General features: G+C 46.8%; 1 protein-coding gene across 1 annotated transcript; it reads left to right on the plus strand.

Moving 5' to 3' along the window:
- Positions 1 to 14,545: 14,545 nt before the first annotated feature.
- Positions 14,546 to 17,344, plus strand: LOC147967924 (B3 domain-containing protein Os03g0212300-like). The gene is made up of 3 exons (XM_087523319.1): positions 14,546 to 14,650; positions 14,735 to 15,020; positions 17,310 to 17,344. The coding sequence occupies exons 1-3, from the start codon at positions 14,546 to 14,548 to the stop codon at positions 17,342 to 17,344; spliced, it is 426 nt and encodes a 141-aa protein (XP_087379445.1).
- Positions 17,345 to 18,554: the final 1,210 nt, after the last annotated feature.

Genomic DNA, 18,554 nt, shown 5'->3' on the forward strand with positions numbered 1-18,554 from the left:
GTTCTTCGCAACCTCTTCAACCGCTTCAAGAGAAACGACAATGAGAATGTCCAGCTTATGTTTGATCGCCTCACTGATATCACAAATGAGCTTCGCATAGTTGGCGCCACTGAGATCACCAAGCACAAAATCATCAAGAAGCTACTGAGATCACTTGACAGCTCATTCGACACCCTAGTCTTAATGATTCAAGAATGCCCTGACTTCAAGACTCTCGATCCGCCTGACATACTTGAGAGGCTCAACACACATGAGTTCCAATTATCTGAGAAAAGAGATATCTATTGTCCCAACTATGGCCGAACTCGCGCTTTGAAGGAAAGGTTGTTTCCTCATCTGAAGAAGAATCTGACTGCAGTTTTGGTGATCCTGAAGACATTGGAAAGGAGCTAGCTATGCTCGTGAAGAAGTTCTAGAAGTTCTCCAAGAAGAAAGGCTTCAGAAAGTCTTGAAGATCCAGCTCAAGAAATGATGAAGCATCTACTCATGACCACAAGAAGAGAACATGCCACAAATGCAAGAAACCTGGTTGATGACCCACAAGTATAGGGGATCTATCATAGTCCTTTCGATAAGTAAGAGTGTCGAACCCAACGAGGAGCAGAAGGAAATAATAATCGGTTTTCAGCAAGGTATTCTCTGCAAGTACTGAAATAAGTGGTAACAGATAATTTTGTGATAAGATAATTTGTAACGAGCAACAAGTAACAAAAGTAAATAAAGTGCAGCAAGGTGGCCCAAACCTTTTTGTAGCAAAGGACAAGCCTGGACAAACTCTTATATAAGGAAAAGCGCTCCCGAGGACACATGGGAATATCGTCAAGCTAGTTTTCATCACGTTCATATGATTCGCGTTCGGTACTTTGATTATTTGACATGTGGGTGGACCGGTGCTTGGGTGCTGTACTTACTTGAACAAGCATCCCACTTATGATTAACCTCTATTGCAAGCATCCGCAACTACAACAAAAGTATTAAGGTAAACCTAACCATAGCATGAAACATATGGATCCAAATCAGCCCCTTACGAAGCAACTCATAAACTAGGGTTTAAGCTTCTGTCACTCTAGCAACACATCATCTACTTATTACTTCCCAATGCCTTCCTCTATGCCCAAATAATGGTGAAGTGTTATGTAGTCGACGTTCACATAACACCACTAGAGGCTAGACAGCATACATCTCATCAAAATATCGAACGAATACAAAATTCACATGACTACTAATAGCAAGACTTCTCCCGTGTCCTTAGGAACAAACGTAACTACTCACAAAGAATATTGATGTTCATAATCAGAGGGGTAATAATATGCATAAATGATCTGAACATATGGTGTTCCACCCAATAAACCAACTAGCATCAACTACAAGGAGTAATCAACAGTACTAGCAACCTACTAGCACCAATCCCGGACTTGGAGACAAGAGTTGGATACAAGAGATGAACTAGGGTTTTGAGAGGAGATGGTGCTGGTGAAGATGTTGATGGAGATTGCCATCTCCCGCTGAGAGGAGCGTTGGTGATGATGATGGCGATGATTTCCCCCTCCCGGAGGGAAGTATCCCCGGCAGAACAGCTCTGCCGGAGCCCTAGATTGGTTCCGCCAAGGTTCCGCCTCGTGGTGGCGGAGTTTCGTCCCGAAAGGTTGCTTATTATTTTTTCATCATCGAAAGACCTCATATAGCAGAAGATGGGCATCAGAGAGCCACCAGGGGCCCACGAGGTAGGGGGGCGCGCCCTAGGGGGGCGCCCCCACCCTCGTGGACAGGGTGTGGGCCCCCTGGTCTTCATCTTTGGCAAGTATTTTTCATTATTTTCAACTAGATGTTCCATGGAGTTTCAGGACTTTTGGAGTTGTGCAGAATAGGTCTCTAATATTTGCTCCTTTTCCAGCCCTGAATTCTAGTTGCCGGCATTCTCCCTCCTTATGTAAACCTTGTAAAATAAGAGAGAATAGCCATAAGTATTGTGACATAACGTGTAATAACAGCCCATAATGCAATAAATATCGATATAAAAGCATGATGCAAAATGGACGTATCAACTCCCCCAAGCTTAGACCTCGCTTGTCCTCACGCGAAAGCCGATAACGAAAAATATGTCCCCATGTTTAGAGGTAGAGGTGTCAATAAAAAATAAAATACGGACATGAAGGCATCATGATTATTCTCATAACAGCAACATATATGAATATTGTCATATGATTTCTTATGCTCAAGTAATAATTCATTCACAATGCAGAGTACAAATCATAAATTTTATTGATAACCAACAAAGTATAATCTGAGTCATTGAAGCAATTGCAATTTATCATAACATCAGAAAGAACCTATGTCAGAGCTTAAAAGCAAGTCCACATACTCAACTATCATCTAGTCCTTCATGATTGCTAACACTCACGCAATACTTGTGGTTATAAAGTTTTAATCGGACACAGAGAAAGATAGGGGCTTATAGTTTCACCCCACAACCTTTTACCTCAAGGGTAATGTCAACAATAATAACTCATGCTCCCCCACATCCAATTAGGTACATATATCAGAATCTTTCCAACATATTGTGCTTGCCAAAGGATAAAATGAAAAAGGAAAGGTGAAGATCACCATGACTCTTGCATATGGTAGAAGATGATAATAAAAGATAGGCCCTTCGCAGAGGGAAGCAGAGGTTTTGCCATGCGCTTTTATGGTTGGATGCACAAAATCTCAATGCGAAAGAACGTCACTTTATATTGCCCCTTGTGATATGAACCTTTATTATGCAGTTCGTCACTTTTATTACTTCCACATCACAAGATCATATAAAGCTTATTTCTCCCACACCAATCAATCATACATATTTAGAGCAATTTTTATTACTTTGCACCGATGACAACTTACTTGAAGGATCTTACTCAATCCATAGGTAGATATGGTGGACTCTCATGGCAAAACTGGTTTAAGGGTATTTGGAAGCACAAGTAGTATCTCTACTTGGTGCTGAGAATTTGGCTAGCATGAGGGGGAAAGGCAAGCTCAACATGTTGGAGGATCCTTGACAACATACTTTATCTCAGATATAAGAAAACATAACTCATTACGTTGTCTTCCTTGTCCAACATCAACTCTTTAGCATGTCATATTTTAATGAGTGCTCCCAATCATAAAAGATGTCAATAATAGTATATTTATATGTGAACCCCTCTTTCCTTATTACTTCCTATTAATTGCAACGATGACCAAAGCTATGTCTGCCAACTCCCAACAACTTTTAATCATCATAATTTTTCTATGTGAAGTCATTACTCTCAATAAGATCAACATGAACTCTTTGTTTCTTTTTCTTCTTTTTCTTCTTTTCTTTTATTCACTCAAGATCATGGCAAAATAATCAAGCCCTTGAGTCAACACTAATCTTTACTATATATAGCTCACGGACTCGGTTACATAGAGAGATCAAAAAGAAAAACTCAAAACTAGATCATGCCATAAACTTTATTCTACTAGGTCAAGATACTACTAATAGGATCGAACTAAGAAAAAGGTAAAGATAGGAGTTACTATTGTGATACGATACCGGGGCACCTCCCCCAAGCTTGGCAGTTGCCAAGGGGAGTGCCCATACCCATGTGATTATGTCTCCTTTGTCGGTGAAGAAGAGTGTGGTGGTGTCGTTGACTTAGTTGATGGCATAGACTTCTCCCTTAATTTGCGCTTGAGGACGGCATTTTGATCCCTCAGATCATCAGTCTCCCACTCTAGGGTTAATATCTTTTTGCATAGGTCCTGCTTATTTTCCTGCAAGAGACGAAAAGGGATAAACTCGAACTTTGGTTTCTTTACTCTATCAGGGAGACTTGACTTTTTGAACTCCACGTGCATGTCCCCAGGTTGAGGTAATGGGGCTTCATCTTCATCTGAGCTCGTCTCCTCCTTCCCCTTGGGTTCATAGTCCTCTTCTTCCTCCGTGGTCCAACCATCGTGCTCCACATCTCCGTGGACCTTAGGATTAGCTAAGTAATCATCCACATAGCTTTCTCCTTCCGAATCCTGAGAAGACATGTTGATCTAATCTGCAGCGGGATAGCTTGAAATGAAAACAGAGGATAATTGCGTGATACAGGAGTCAAAACCTTTGGGAGTATATATAATGAATTTTTACCGACCAAAATACGTAACGTGTAAGAAAACGGACTCCGGATTTTTCTAAATATTCCAAAACAGAGAAATATTGCCTTAAAAATTGTTTTAGAGTCAGTTTACTTACCGTACCACATACCTATTCCTTTTCAGAGTCTGAAACGGTCTGGAAAGTGTCCCTTATGTATTCCTCCAGGGTTACGGTTTCAATAATATTGGTTTCCGCATTTATGGGATTACCTGAGATATAATGTTTAATTCTTTGACCGTTTACCACCTTCGGATTTGTGCCTTCGAAGTTGTTGATTTTTATGGCACCAGAACGATAGACCTCCTCGATAACGTAGGGGCCTTCCCATTTAGAGAGAAGTTTTCCTGCAAAAAATCTTAAACGAGAGTTGTATAGCAATACATAATCACCTACATTAAACTCACGCTTTTGTATCCTTTTATCATGCCATCTTTTAACTTTTTCTTTAAACAACTTGTCATTTTCATAAGCTTGGGTTCTCCATTCATCAACTGAGCTAATATCAAATAACCTCTTCTCACTGGCAAGTTTGAAATCATAGTTGAGCTCTTTAATAGCCCAATATGCCTTATGTTGGGGATATAACTATTTGTGTAAGACGCCCAGGAGGGGCCGGGTTACGCAAAGAGGAGCTCATCAGAAGCCCAAGACCAAGGCATGAATATGGCGGTTCACTAAAGGGTCTAACGGCCCATAGGCGACTTAAAGCCTGTAAAGATAAACCGCCATGATGGCATGACTTGTACTGTAAGGTAGAAGTAACTAGTCGCCGAGCCGGACACTGTTTATGAGCCGGCCGGGACTCTGTAGGCCGCAGGGCGTCAACCTGTGTATATAAGGGGACGACCCGCCAGCGGGTTAAGGCAAGAAACAACCAATCGAGAACCGGGCATAGCGTATCTCGCTCCCTGGTCATCGAAACCTCAAGCAATACCAAACCCAACTAGACGCAGGCCTTCCTTCACCGTAAGGGGCTGAACTAGTATAAACCTCTCATGTCCTTTGTCCCGATTAACCCCTTTAAGCTTCCTAGTTGCGATGGCTCCACGATCAAGTCCTTCCAAGAGGACATCTGCTGTGACAATTCCACGACAGTTGGCGCCCACCATGGGGCCAGCGCACGGTGGATTTGACTTCTTGAAGGGCAGATTCGAAGTGCTCAAGGGATACGTGGTTGGCCGGATGACCACGAGTCGTCGCGGCAAGATCTACATCGATGACGAAGGCTGGGGCCCCGACGCCGGCTCAATTGAGTACGGGTACCGGGTCCCCTTCGGCAGAATCCACGTCTTCATCGGACGGATCGGTGAGCCAGGCCCTGAGCCGGACAGCTGCGCCGACCTCGTCGAGACGGCTCAGCATGCGAGACCCGCCCGAGCTCAACCCATCGTGAAGCGTGCCTTCATAGGCTGCATCCACGGAGGGGAGCTTTCTGAAGGATCTGAAGGTGGTGGTGAGACGGCTGTCCTCTCCGATGGTGAATCATCCGCCGATTCAACAAATTCGCTGTATCAAGTTCAAGATGGCGTGCTTGGGGGCTGTTCCGATGGCAGCACTATTCCGGACCCCTCTGAGTCGCCAAACTGGGCAGGAGTCTTCATGGCTGGTACTCAACCTGGCCAAAACTCTATGGCGTCAGTAGCGATAACGTCCGGGTTAGGGGCAGCCGGGGCAGGAGGCCCTGTGCGCTCGCCGGCTCAGGTGCTGATGAATCTCATGGATAAGCTTACGGCCCTGTTAAATACTACGGTCATCCCTGCAAACCAAGATGAGCACAACACTGAGGTGGCGCAGGTTCGTAAGAGATCGCTCAGGCTAAAGAAGCCTTAGTAGTTGAGGATACCAGATTGGCTACAGAACGGGCGGCCTTGGATGCGCGGGCGCATCAACTTCAGTCAGAGGCTTATCATCTTACGATGAGTCTGAATGCATCTAATGAGGTAATGAGGAGGAGACATCAGAAAACTCAGTCCCGTTTGCCTCCGATTTATGATCCTCGGAACCTTTTCGCTACACCCGGAGCCGGCCCAAGTAACCCGCCATGTGCAAATCAGCTTATGACATCCGGAGCGGGGGGCCCGATTCAGCCTCAGGTGACGGCGCCTCTTCACGGCAATAATATGGCACCGCCCCATTATGTGCCGATACCACCGGGCCACTTCTCCAACCCCATGGAGAATTTAATCACAACATCAGCGTGTTTGGCGGCTCTCCCAGTGGACGGTGATGATCCGACAGCGGTGGAGACCCGGAGGATCAGAGAACTGGTCCAGACAGCTTTGGCTCAGCAAGAGACCTACTCCGACAGCCGGGACAGGATTCATTCAACTCCTCCACCCTGGTTAGCTCCACCTCGTCCAAAGCGGAGCCCGAGTTACAGTAGACACATGGAGTCAGAAGCCTTGTCAAGTAGCGCCCAGCGCCGGAACCAGCCTGGCGGATATAACCCGGTGCAGGATCAGATACGTTAGGAGGACGAGCGGGCGGCTCAGCTAGCGGCTCAGCTAGCAGCTCAACAGGACTTACCGGCTTATCCGACGACTTCCGTTGAGGGGGGAGTTGCTACTAGAACCGGAGGTGTTCCTTGTCTGGTACCGGCTCTACGTAATGTACGTCTGCCCAAGGATTTCAAGGGACCTCGAAAGGTGCCGAATTATACGACCGACTTACAGCCTGGGACGTGGATCGAGAGTTATGAGATGGCCATGGAGCTGCTGGAGGTTAGTGATGCGGCAATGGCTAAATACTTCACCATGATGTTGGACGGAACAACCCGTTCTTGGTTAAAAGGCTTGCCACTCAATTCCATTAGTTCATGGGCAGAGCTAAAAGCCCGCTTCATTCAGAACTTCAAGGACACTTGCAAGCAGTCTATGTCGATTGTGGACTTGACAAATTATAAGCAGGAGGAAGGTGAATCCACGACTCATTGGGTGCGCCGGGTCAAAGAGATAATACATTCGTCTGACAAGATGGATGCCGGCTCAGCAGTTCTCATGCTGGAGAAGAATTGTCGCTTTGAGCCTCTGAGACAGAAGCTGGGGCGCCTTAAGCATGATTGCAATGATATGGGTACACTGATGGCGGCTTTAGTCAAGTATGCCGATTCTGATAGTACCAAGGATCCCGCGTCTGATGAGGAAAAGATAGGGAAGGGAAAGAAGAACAGTAATGGAAAGAGTCAGCAGCATAACCCGACAAATCAAGGAGGCAATAAGCGTAAGGCGGAGGGTAACCTGGAGTTCATGGCCAACGCCAATGCGCAGGGTAACAATCAGAGATGTAAGGGAAAACCGCCCCCTTGATCTGGCGGGTCAGGTCCATCTCTTGAGCAGCTACTCAATGAGCCCTGCCCGAGACACGACACCGGGGAACGACCCGCCACCCATTTGTGGAAAGATTGTGCCATCATGAAAGCTTTCAAGAATTCCAACACGTTTGATGGCAATCATGGGTCCGGCGGCGGCTCAGGTGCTGGCGGCTTTCATGGCCCGGGCGGCGGCTCAAATTCCGGCTTCCAAGGAAATCAAGGAGGCTATAATCAACAACAGTCTGGTCAAGGAGGACAGCAGCAGCAGCAGTCGGGTTATCAGAGCCATCCAAAGCATCTGAATAGTGGGCAGTATCACGTGTTCACCACTAGCTTGTGCAAACGTGATCAGAAAATTCATAAGAGGGTTGTGAACTCTGTTGAGCCGGCAGTCCCTCATTACTTAAGGTGGTCGGAACAACCCATTGTCTGGAGTAGGGAGGATCACCCTCCCCGGGTTGATAATCCGGGTCAACTAGCCCTGGTGGTGGCACCACAGGTCGGTGGTTATAAATTCACTAAGGTGCTCATCGACGGAGGTAGCAGCATCAACATCCTCTACTACGAGACCTTTCGGCGCATGGGCTTAACTGACAAGAATTTAAAGACATCCAATACCGTTTTCCATGGAGTGGTGCCTGGTAAGTCGGCCTACCCTGTCGGTAAGATTGAGCTGGAGGTGGCCTTTGGAGACGAGCATGATTCTAGGGCTGAGAAGTTAACCTTTGAGGTGGTCAAAATCAAGAGTCTGTATCACGCTCTGTTTGGACGGCCGGCTTATGCCAAGTTTATGGCGCGGCCGTGTTATGTTTACTTGCAGCTCAAGATGCCGGGTTACAAGGGCACCATCATGGTGCATGGAAGTCGAAAGGTGGCCCTAGAATGCGAAGAAGGTGACGCGGCTTATGCCGAGTCTGTCTATGCAGCCGAGGAACTCAAATTTTATCAAGATAACATTGACCCGGCGGATATGACCTCTCTCAAGAAGCCAACCACGGAACATGACCCGGCGATGAAGTTTAAGTCGGCTGCTGAGACGAAGCTTGTTGATTTTACACCAGGCGATTCATCTAAGTAGTTCAGAATCAGTGCCAACTTGGATCCTAAATAGGAAAGCGCGCTCATCGAGTTCATCCGTGAGAACCGGGACATCTTTGCATGGAAACCTTCTGACATGCCGGGTGTATCGAGAGGACTCGCTGAGCACACTCTTAATGTTGATCCAAAGCATAAGCCGGTCAGGCAGTTTCTGCGGCGATTCAATGAGGAACGATGAAAGGCTATTGGAGAGGAGGTCGCCCGGCTTTTGGCGGCTGGGTTCATTGTCGAAGTTTTTCACCCGGAGTGGTTGGCTAACCCGGTGCTTGTACTCAAGAAAAACGGCACCTGGCGGATGTGTGTGGATTACACTGACTTAAATAAGGCTTGTCCGACTGATCCTTTCACTCTCCCCCGTATTGATCAAATCATTGATGCTACGGCGGGTTGTGCACGTTTGAGCTTTTTGGATGCCTAATCTGGTTATCATCAGATCAAGATGGCAGTTAAGGACCAGGAGAAGACGGCTTTCATCACTCCGTTTGGAGCCTTCTGCTATGTCTCTATGCCTTTTGGGCTCAAGAGTGCCCAGGCGACCTATCAGCAGTGTGTACAGAATTGTCTCCACGATCAGATTGGGCGCAATGTTCATGCTTATGTGGATGACATAGTGGTGAAGTCCAGAGAGACAGAAACCTTGATATCTGATCTTAGAGAAACCTTTGATAATCTCCGGGTTTACAAGATGATGCTTAACTCGGAGAAGTGTGTATTTGGTGTACCTGCAGGCAAGCTTTTGGGATTCTTGGTCTCAAAGAGGGGCATCGAAGCTAATACGGAGAAGATCAAGGCAATCACTTCTTTGTCTAAACCGGCGTGTATCAATGATGTTCAGCGACTGGCGGGTCGTGTGGCTGCTTTAAGCCGGTTAGGTGAGAAGGCCCTACCGCTGTATCAGATGATGAAGAAGGTGGACACCTTTGTCTGGAGTTATGCTGCTGATGCTGCTTTTGAGGATTTGAAGAGGCAGCTATCTGAGCAGCCAGTTCTTGCAGCTCCCATTAACAAAGAGCCTTTGTTGTTATATGTGGCTGCTAATTCACGGGCCGTCAGCGTTGCAATCGTGGTGGAACGCAAGGAGGCTGGTAAGGATCATCTGGTTCAACGGCCGGTTTATTATGTTAGTGAGGTGCTCATCGAGTCGAAACAAAGGTATCCTCATTGGCAGAAACTTGTTTACGGGGTGTTCATGGCAAGCCGGAAGCTGAAGCAATACTTCCAAGGTCACCCTATCACTGTGGTGAGTTCTGCCCCCTTGGGAGACATTATTTAGAACAAAGAGGCTACAGGACGAGTCGCCAAGTGGGCCATTGAGCTCGGGCCTCATGGTCTGAAGTACGTGCCACGCACTGCCAATCAGTCTCAAGCCTTGGTGGATTTTATCAATGACTGGACAGAGCTACAGGCACCTGAGGAGAAACCCGATAACACATATTGGACTATTCACTTTGATGGATCTAGACAGTTGGAAGGCTCGGGGGCTGGAGTCATATTAACTTCCCCTCGAGGTGACAAATTCTGTTATGGGCTCCGGCTTATGTTTCCTTGTACTAACAATGCAGCTGAGTACGAGGCCTTACTCCATGGTCTCCGGATGGCCAAAGAGATGAACTTGAGCCGGGTAAGGTGTTTAGGAGACTCCGACCTTGTGGCTCAACAGGTGTCAGGCAAGTGGGACTCCAGAGATCCCCTCATGGCGGCTTACCGTCGTGAAGTTGATGCTGTGGCTGGGCACTTCAAGGGTTATGTGGTGGAACACATTGATCGAAGGAAGAATGAGGCGGATGATGCCTTAAGCCGGCTGGGATCTCAGCATAAACCGGTACCGCCTAACACCTTTCTTGATGTTTTGCATAATCCTTCTGTCAAGTTACCTACAGAAGAAGATCTGGCAGTGCCAGACCCGGAGGCACAGCTGGTAGCGGCTCTCCACGTTATCCCGGATTTGACAGTGCCTTATTTGGCTTATATGACTCGGGGAGAGTTGCCTGAAGATGAGACCTTGGCAAGACAAATCGTCCGGCGGTCCAAGTCCATGACAATTGTTAATGGCAAGCTACATCACTGCAGCGTCATTGGAGCGTTCCAACGTTGCATGTCACCTGCGGAGGGTCAGGAGATACTTCGTGAGATTCATGAAGGCGATTGCGGTCATCATGCCGGCTCAAAATCTCTTGTGGCCAAAGCTTTCCGTCATGGGTTTTATTGGCTGACGGCTCATGCTGATGCAGAAGATCTGGTCAGTAAATGTGACGGATATCAAAAATTCTCACGACGAGCCCATGTGCCGGCTCAAGAGTTGAGGATGATTCCAATTACTTGGCCGTTCGCAGTCTGGGGGCTTGATATGGTCAGGCCTTTCAAAAGGTCTAAGGATAAAAAGACACACCTCTTGGTGGCGGTTGACAAGTTCACAAAGTGGGTTGAGGCGGAGCCAGTCAGTAAGTGTGATGCAGCCACGGCGGTTCAGTTCATGAAAAAGGTGATTTTTCGTTTTGGCTTTCCACACAGCATCATAACTGATAATGGCACTAACCTCTCCAAAGGAGCCATGGAAGAATTCTGTCAACGAGAGCATATCCGGCTTCATGTTTCAGCTTTGGCTCATCCTCAATCCAATGGTCAAGCAGAAAGAGCTAATCAGGAGATCTTGAAGGGTATCAAGCCCCGGCTCTTAGTCCCCTTACAACACACGCGGAGTTGTTGGGTGGAGGAGTTACCTTCTGTACTTTGGAGCATCAACACTAGACCTAACATATCTACAGGTTACACACCTTTCTTCATGGTGTATGGAGCAGAGGCGGTCCTACCAAGTGACATCCGGCATGACTCGCCCCGTGTGGCAGCTTACGTTGAGGCGGACAATGAAAAAGCTCGTCAAGACGCACTTGACCTATTGGATGAAGAGCGAGACTTGGCAATAGCCCGCTCGGCGATTTACCAGCAAGACCTGCACCGCTACCACAGCCGCCGGGTTAGGTCAAGAACCTTTCAGGAAGGCGACTTAGTGCTCCGGCTCATCCAGGATCAATCTGACATGCACAAATTATCTCCTCCTTGGGAAGGACCCTTTGTGGTCAGCAAGAATCAGAACAACAGGTCATACTACCTTATCGATGTTCGAGAGCACAAAGACTCACGTAAGTCGGAGGAGGAGACCCGCCGGCCATGGAATATCGCTCATCTTCGGCCTTACTATACTTGAGCCACCGGCTCTAATGTGTATATATTTAGACTATGTATATATTACATAAAGCAATAAAGCAGGACCTCTGTCCTTTTTTCATGAACTCCAAAAGGTTTATGTGTCACTACTAGGAAAAGGGCTAAAGATAGGATTGACACTAATGGCGCACTAGAGAAGTGGTGCGCCACTACTATATACTAATGGCGCACCTGGTGGAGATACGCCATTAGTGTGGAAGACACTAATGGCGCACCAGGCAAAAGGTGCGCCACTAGTAAAACAATTTTTTTTCATTTTTTCAAACATACTAATGGCGCATCCTGGCAAAGTGCGCCATTAGTAGTTAGAACTACTAATGGCGCACCGGCGACAGAGTGCGCCAGTAATTTTTTTTACTTTTTGGCAAAAAACATTCTAATGGCGCACCGCTGCTGGGTGCGCCATTAGTAAGCTTCCCCCCCACTCCACCTATTCCCCTCCCTCCCTTCCTCCCCACTCAACCTAACCGTACGCCCCCTCCGCCCCAACCGTACGCCGCCGCCGCGCCTGCACGCCCCCTTCGCCCCCTCCGTCCCCTGCCGCCGCCGCCCCGACCCCCGCCCCCGCGCCCCCACGCCCCCTCCGTCCCCTGCCGCCGCCGCCCCGACCCCCGACCCCCGCGCCCCCACGCCCCCTCCGTCCCCTCCGTCCCCTGCCGTCCCCTGTCGCCGCCGCCCCGTCCCCTCCGATCTCCGTCCGTTGACCATGGGAGCCGGCCAGGACCTGGAGGCCGGCGCCGGCGACGGCGGCGAGAAGAAGATGGCCCACTCCTCCTCCTCCGGCCCGCTCCCGCCGTCAGAGCCGCCGCACCTGCGGGGCCAGGACCCCGCCTAGTACCAGTAGGGCACCTTCCACCCCCTGCCCCCCACCCCGACGTCCGCTACTAGGCCGCCCTAGGTACAGTTCCTCGCATACTCTTGCTTACCTCCGATGCTTATGTTTGGTCCGGGATACGATGAGCTCATGTAAATCGAGGTTTCCGTGGCACAAGGCCGTGCCAGCGATATGATCCCTGATGATGCACAATTTCAAGGCTGCCTGTGCACGATCAGAATTCAGAAGTCTCTGATCCAAAATCTGCGCGCATGATCCAAATTCAATCACTCGCCTTTTTCTGCTCGGGTAGTAGTCCGGTGACGAATTCTAGATGTAAATGGAGTAATGGACACTGGGCTTTAGGTGAACTAAAATTCAGCACCTCACCACATGGATTTCTAGGCTAAACGGGCCACATGAATTTTGTTCTCACCTCATCTCAGTTTATACGGTGCTGATGTTTCTGTTTTTTTGGCAATATGATCTGCGTGCTGTTATTCTGGAGCCAAAGTAAAATTGCTTAGTCCATGGGGATGTGAGAGCTTGCTTAGTCCCCTGTGTTTGAATGCATGCTTACAATTTCCTATGTCTGCAGTGATAATCTGAAATTCTAGGAGTGGCATGTTGGATTGAATTTGCCAGTTTCATTTGTTTAGTAGTAGACGCAGCATGTATTGTGCTCCTCTCGGCTTGGTCATACTAGTAGATGTCATCTCCACTTTCTTCACCCATATGAATAAGCTATGTGAACTCCTATGCTGCTTAAGTACATGCTCGTCTGATTGATGCGGTCTCTGTGCAATGTTTTTATCCTCTGGTCGCTGAAAGTTTAACTCTTTGTTGCTGCTAGTAGTGGATTTGCTCCAAATTACAACTCCCAGAAAAATTTGGAAATTTCGGATTGTTTTTTGGTCATTTTTGGGAATTTACTATCAACCTAGGTGCATTTGCATGTGGGAGCAGAAGGGCACTTTCGCAGATATGAGCAATATTTATGAATTTAGTTATTAATTGACTATCATATTTTGAAGTAAATGACTATCTTGATGTCGTGTCCTGATTACTGTTATTAATTGTAATGTACTAATATTACATTATCAATTGTAATGTGAGAAATCTACTCTTCCTTGTTTGGTCATATCTGTTGAATAAAGCCAAGTCTTCAGTAGCTAGTGTTTATTTCTTTAGTTTCGTCAGTAGTAGTTTGAGATTGTTTTCTATCAATGAGTTTAGCTCGAGTTAGTTAGCGCCAAGAGCGAGTCTGGCGCCCCTTCTGATCGCTCGTGGGATGGCACGAGCACCACGATCGGTGGTGCCGCGTAGTTAGGGGCCATGAGCCCGTTTCCTTTGCTGTACTGGAGAACCAGTACAGCAAACACATGCCACTTTAGGGGCCACGATCTTCATCCGCGTAGTTAGTGGTATTTTTTAGAACACTTTTTTGATCCTGTTGTAGCAGCAAAACTTGTCAAACAACATACTGAATTATTGGATGAAAGCGAGGAGGAGGATGACCACGATGAAACTATGATGCAATATGGTAGTGATGATGAAGATCACACTGGTCACAATATTGGTGATGATGACGAGTAGTTCTTATTATCTTCTGTGTTCACGTCTCTAGATTTTATATCATGTGTTCACATCTGTCTTAATACCTTGCCTTGCCTTGTTCGGTTCTAGTGCATAAAGGTCTATGGTCAATTGATATTTTGTGCTTCCAGTACAGAAAGGTCTATGGTATATTTTGCCTGTCCTTTTCAAGTAAAGAAATCTAAATGTTATCTGTATAATACCTTGCCATGTTTGGTTGTATCGGTTATACCTGTATGTTGTCCAGTAGGTTTGTTAGGTTTGATAGCATAGAAGAAATAGATAGGGTACTCCATATGTTTTATGATCTGTTGTAAGGGTACTAACTGGTCTCTTCTGCTGCTTATCAGAGATGGCAGGAAGCAGCCACCGCCGCTCTGCGACACTGCAGTACGAGTTGGATGCTTCCGAGTTCTTCACTATCATACTTGGGACTTCAGTATCATCCATGACGCAGGTATATAAAACGAGAGATCTCCCCTTCACCCATCTCATTATGATATCTGTTGTTTGCTACATCACTCATTGTCCCAAACTGCAGAGGCTGCCTGACAGTTTTATGAACATGCTGATGGGTGAAGATCCGCCAAATAATGTGAAGCTGCGACAGGCCGGCAGTGGGTTTCGCAGGCTGTGGGATGTGGAGTTGGTGATCAAGAAGGGCCACATGTACTTGTCTCGTGGGTGGGAGAAGTTCTACCGTGCCTACGACCTGCGGCTGGGGTACTTCCTTCTCTTCAGGTACGACGACGACGCCACCATGCTCATCGTGAAGGTGTTCAACGCGACTATGTGTCGCATGCGCTACGCTGAAGATTATGATGCCGGTACGTTCTGCCTCTTCTTATTCCTCTACATTTGGCTTTGTCTCACATCGATTGTTAACGGTCATTGTTGCATTTGGACAGGTAATGGGAGCAGCAGCAGCGACAATGGCTACAGCCAAAGCAGCAGCGACCATGGCTGTAGCGAAAGCAGCAGCGATTCTGGCTGTAGCGAAAGCAGCAGCGATTCTGGCAGCAGCATAGACAACAAGAAGGATGATCCGGACTGGAGTGCGGGAGAAGAGGAGCAGAGTGGGGATGAGGAGCTGCAGGATGACGATGGGCATCAGGCTGAGGATGACCTAGCGTTGGTGGTGGCTGACCAAGGGCAAGAGATGGTGGTGGCTGACCATGGGCAAGAGATGGTGGTGGCTAACCATGAGCAAGAGATGGAGGTGGCTGAGGATGACCTAGCGATGGTCGTGCCTGAAGGTGGCCTCGCGATGGTAGTGGTGCCTGACAATGACCACGCACCGGTGGTGGCGCCGGCGATCCCACAGCTGGGCGACATGACCACGCCAATTGAGGTAGAAGACTACATCCCACTGCCTCCACCGCCTCCACCGCCTCACCGCTCTCGGCGCATCAGGCTGAGGAAGGAGAAGGAGAAGAACAATGCATGAGAACTGAACTTTGTCAGGTATGTCAGATCTCCAAAATGATATATATATATATACTTAGTTACCTATGTTATCTCTAATATGCTTAGTTTCCTATAGGTTAGCTTCATTTTACCTAAGTTGGCTCTAATATGCTAACTTAGAGCTTATATGCTTAGTTTCCTATAGGTTAGCTCCAAAATAACTTATGTTAGCACAAAATGATCAAGTTTACATAATAAGCTTATAGTCTTTTTCTTATTCTCCTTCTTTTCCAAAATGACATAGGTTAGCTTCATTTTACCTAAGTTGGCTCTAATATACTAACTTAGAGCTTATATGCTTAGTTTCCTATAGGTTAGCTCCAAAATAACTTATGTTAGCACAAAATGATCAAGTTTACATAATAAGCTTATAGTCTTCTTCTTATTTTTTTTCCAAAATTCTTCTTATTCTTCTTCTAGTGTTCTTCTTCTTCTAGTATTCTTCTAGTCTTCTTCTTTTTCTTCTTCTAACTTCTTGTTTATCATTTTGCAGATTTGATTTAATTCACGGAAGCTTGCATGGATGGAGTGCTTCTTTTCCATTTGTGTTTTTATTTTGTATCAATGTGAAACTTTTGTGAATTGATGGATAACGGTGTTGGATGAACAATGTGAAACTTTTGTAATATGTAACGATGGAACTATGTGTTGGCTATGTATGTATATATGATGGAACTTGTGTGTTGGCTATGATTGTTATATGGATGCTTGTTGTATATATATGTGTTGGATATCTCATAGGTGACATAGTGACCTGAGATTAAGAAAAAAAAATTAAAAAAATTGTTACTAATGGCGCACTACCATGTGGTGCGCCATTAGTATAGCAGACACTAGTGGCGCACCGTGGGCAAAACTAATGGCGCACTGCCTGGTGCGCCATTAGCATACCAGATACTAATGGCGCACCAGTGGTGCGCCATTAGTAAAAAATTCTAGTGGCGTGAAGCTAATGGCACACCGGTGGTGCGCCATTAGTAGGAAAAACCGGTGCGCCATTAGTAGGCCTTTTCCTAGTAGTGTGTCTTCTTTGTCAGGTGGTGGAGATAACCAACAGGGAGCGGATCACATCTGAATCCGACTCTTCCTTTGGTCCGTCTTATGATCATATCTGAATCTAGCCATGGTCACTTGGGGGCTTCCTGTTCAAACGTAGGTCGTATTCGAACCAAAGAGAACATAGCTGTCGATACCCACTTGATCGACATACTACCAAACCCACTTGGGGGCTTCTTGATCATATTTGAATCATAGCTTAACCCCTTTGGGTCTGACGTGGATCGTATTCTAATCAGCGTCATTAAACAACTCTTATGGTCACTTGGGGGCTTCCTGTTCAAACATAGGTCGTATTCGAACCGAAGAGAACATAGCTGTCGATACCCACTTGATCGGCATCGCCAAAGCCACTGGGGGCTATATGATCATATCCGAATCTTAGCTTAACCCCTTTGGAACGGTTCACTGATCGTATTCGAATCAGAGGCCTTTTAAATTTGTTTATTATTCATCATATTTTATAAGTGTCAATATTTGACTATCTTGAGACCCTCTTGAAAAAACAATGGAGTAGATTATAATCCTCCGGGTTAATATTGGTTACCTCAGGTTGTTAAGTACCAGATGAACTTTTATATGCCAATTTTCAGGAGTTAAACTTAACCTCAGGGGTTGGGTTATATAAGCCGGAAAGATAACCGCAAGCCTCACAGGTATATCATATGATTATGTCTACTAAGTCTAATCGTAAGTTGGTTTTCCTGAAATTGTTCGGTGCATATTCTGGATTATCAAAACCTTATGTGACCCTCAATGCGATAAGTCGCCAAGGGATTTCTGTTTGTCTTATGTGCAGGGCAATACCGGTACACTTCTGCAAGGACATAACAGATTAATATAAACTGCAATTGCATAGTGACGGCGGCTTATGCAAGTATTGAGCGCCATAAGCATGCGCGAAGGCATGACAAACTCAAAGTATTTTCTACTCTATTACAAGACTCCCCGAGTCTGAATGATGAAGCATTGTTTTTTCTACGAAGACATGAGCATGTGGCGCCTGGCGATTTACTCTTGGGGTTGACCTGAAGCTTCCGGGTTATCCTTCTCCGCCTCTCCGCCGGCTGCCTTGTCTTGGAAGGTTGATGATGCCCAGTCAATGCCACTCAAGGCTTCAAACTCAGCTTCATCATCAATTAAACCGGTTGGGTCGACTTCAGGGGCAAAGGTGTGCTTACGGATTGGAGGGATCAGGCTGACATCATCATAGTGCGGCGTGGGGATTCTCCGATTCTCTTTATCATAACCCGGCTGATACTTGGTGAGGTCAGTGTCATTCCCAATTTGAGTAGCCACAGGGCGTATATCCCTCACGCAAGTGGTGAAGTCCTTCTCATCAAATGGAGAACCATCCTCCTTCAAACTTGGATACCCAAGAGCGATGTCGACCGGGTCTAGCTCTAGTAACCAGGCTTTCGCCCGGCTCAAGGCGGCTATTGCTCCGGCTCTTGCTTGTGCCTGTCTCAACTCTTGAATCCGCTGAGGAAGCACAGCAAGCCGTTGTAGCACATCTTGCAAGAGGTGGGGAACATCATTTGATAAGGCTACAATGGCTAAAGCACGTTGGGACCCGGTGTACAGTTGCTCCACTAGAGTATACACCGCCTTCAATTTGATCAGAGTGTTCTGCTTGAGGTTTGTGCTCCTGGGCCTGTATTGGTAAGCATAAGATAAGCCACAGGTAACGATTGAAGGAATATTTACAATGTTTAATGATTGCTTAAGATAACTTACCGAAGATTGCTGAGACCATCCGAGATATCTGGTGCTGTAAGCCGGTCAGTTTGGCTGTTGCATTTGCAAGCGACGTCGCTGCTGTCTCGGCCCGGGTAACC

Source organism: Triticum urartu, chromosome 5A (assembly GCF_056163025.1).
Source record: "Triticum urartu cultivar PI428250 chromosome 5A, HENAU_Tu73, whole genome shotgun sequence".
NCBI lineage: Eukaryota > Viridiplantae > Streptophyta > Magnoliopsida > Poales > Poaceae > Triticum > Triticum urartu.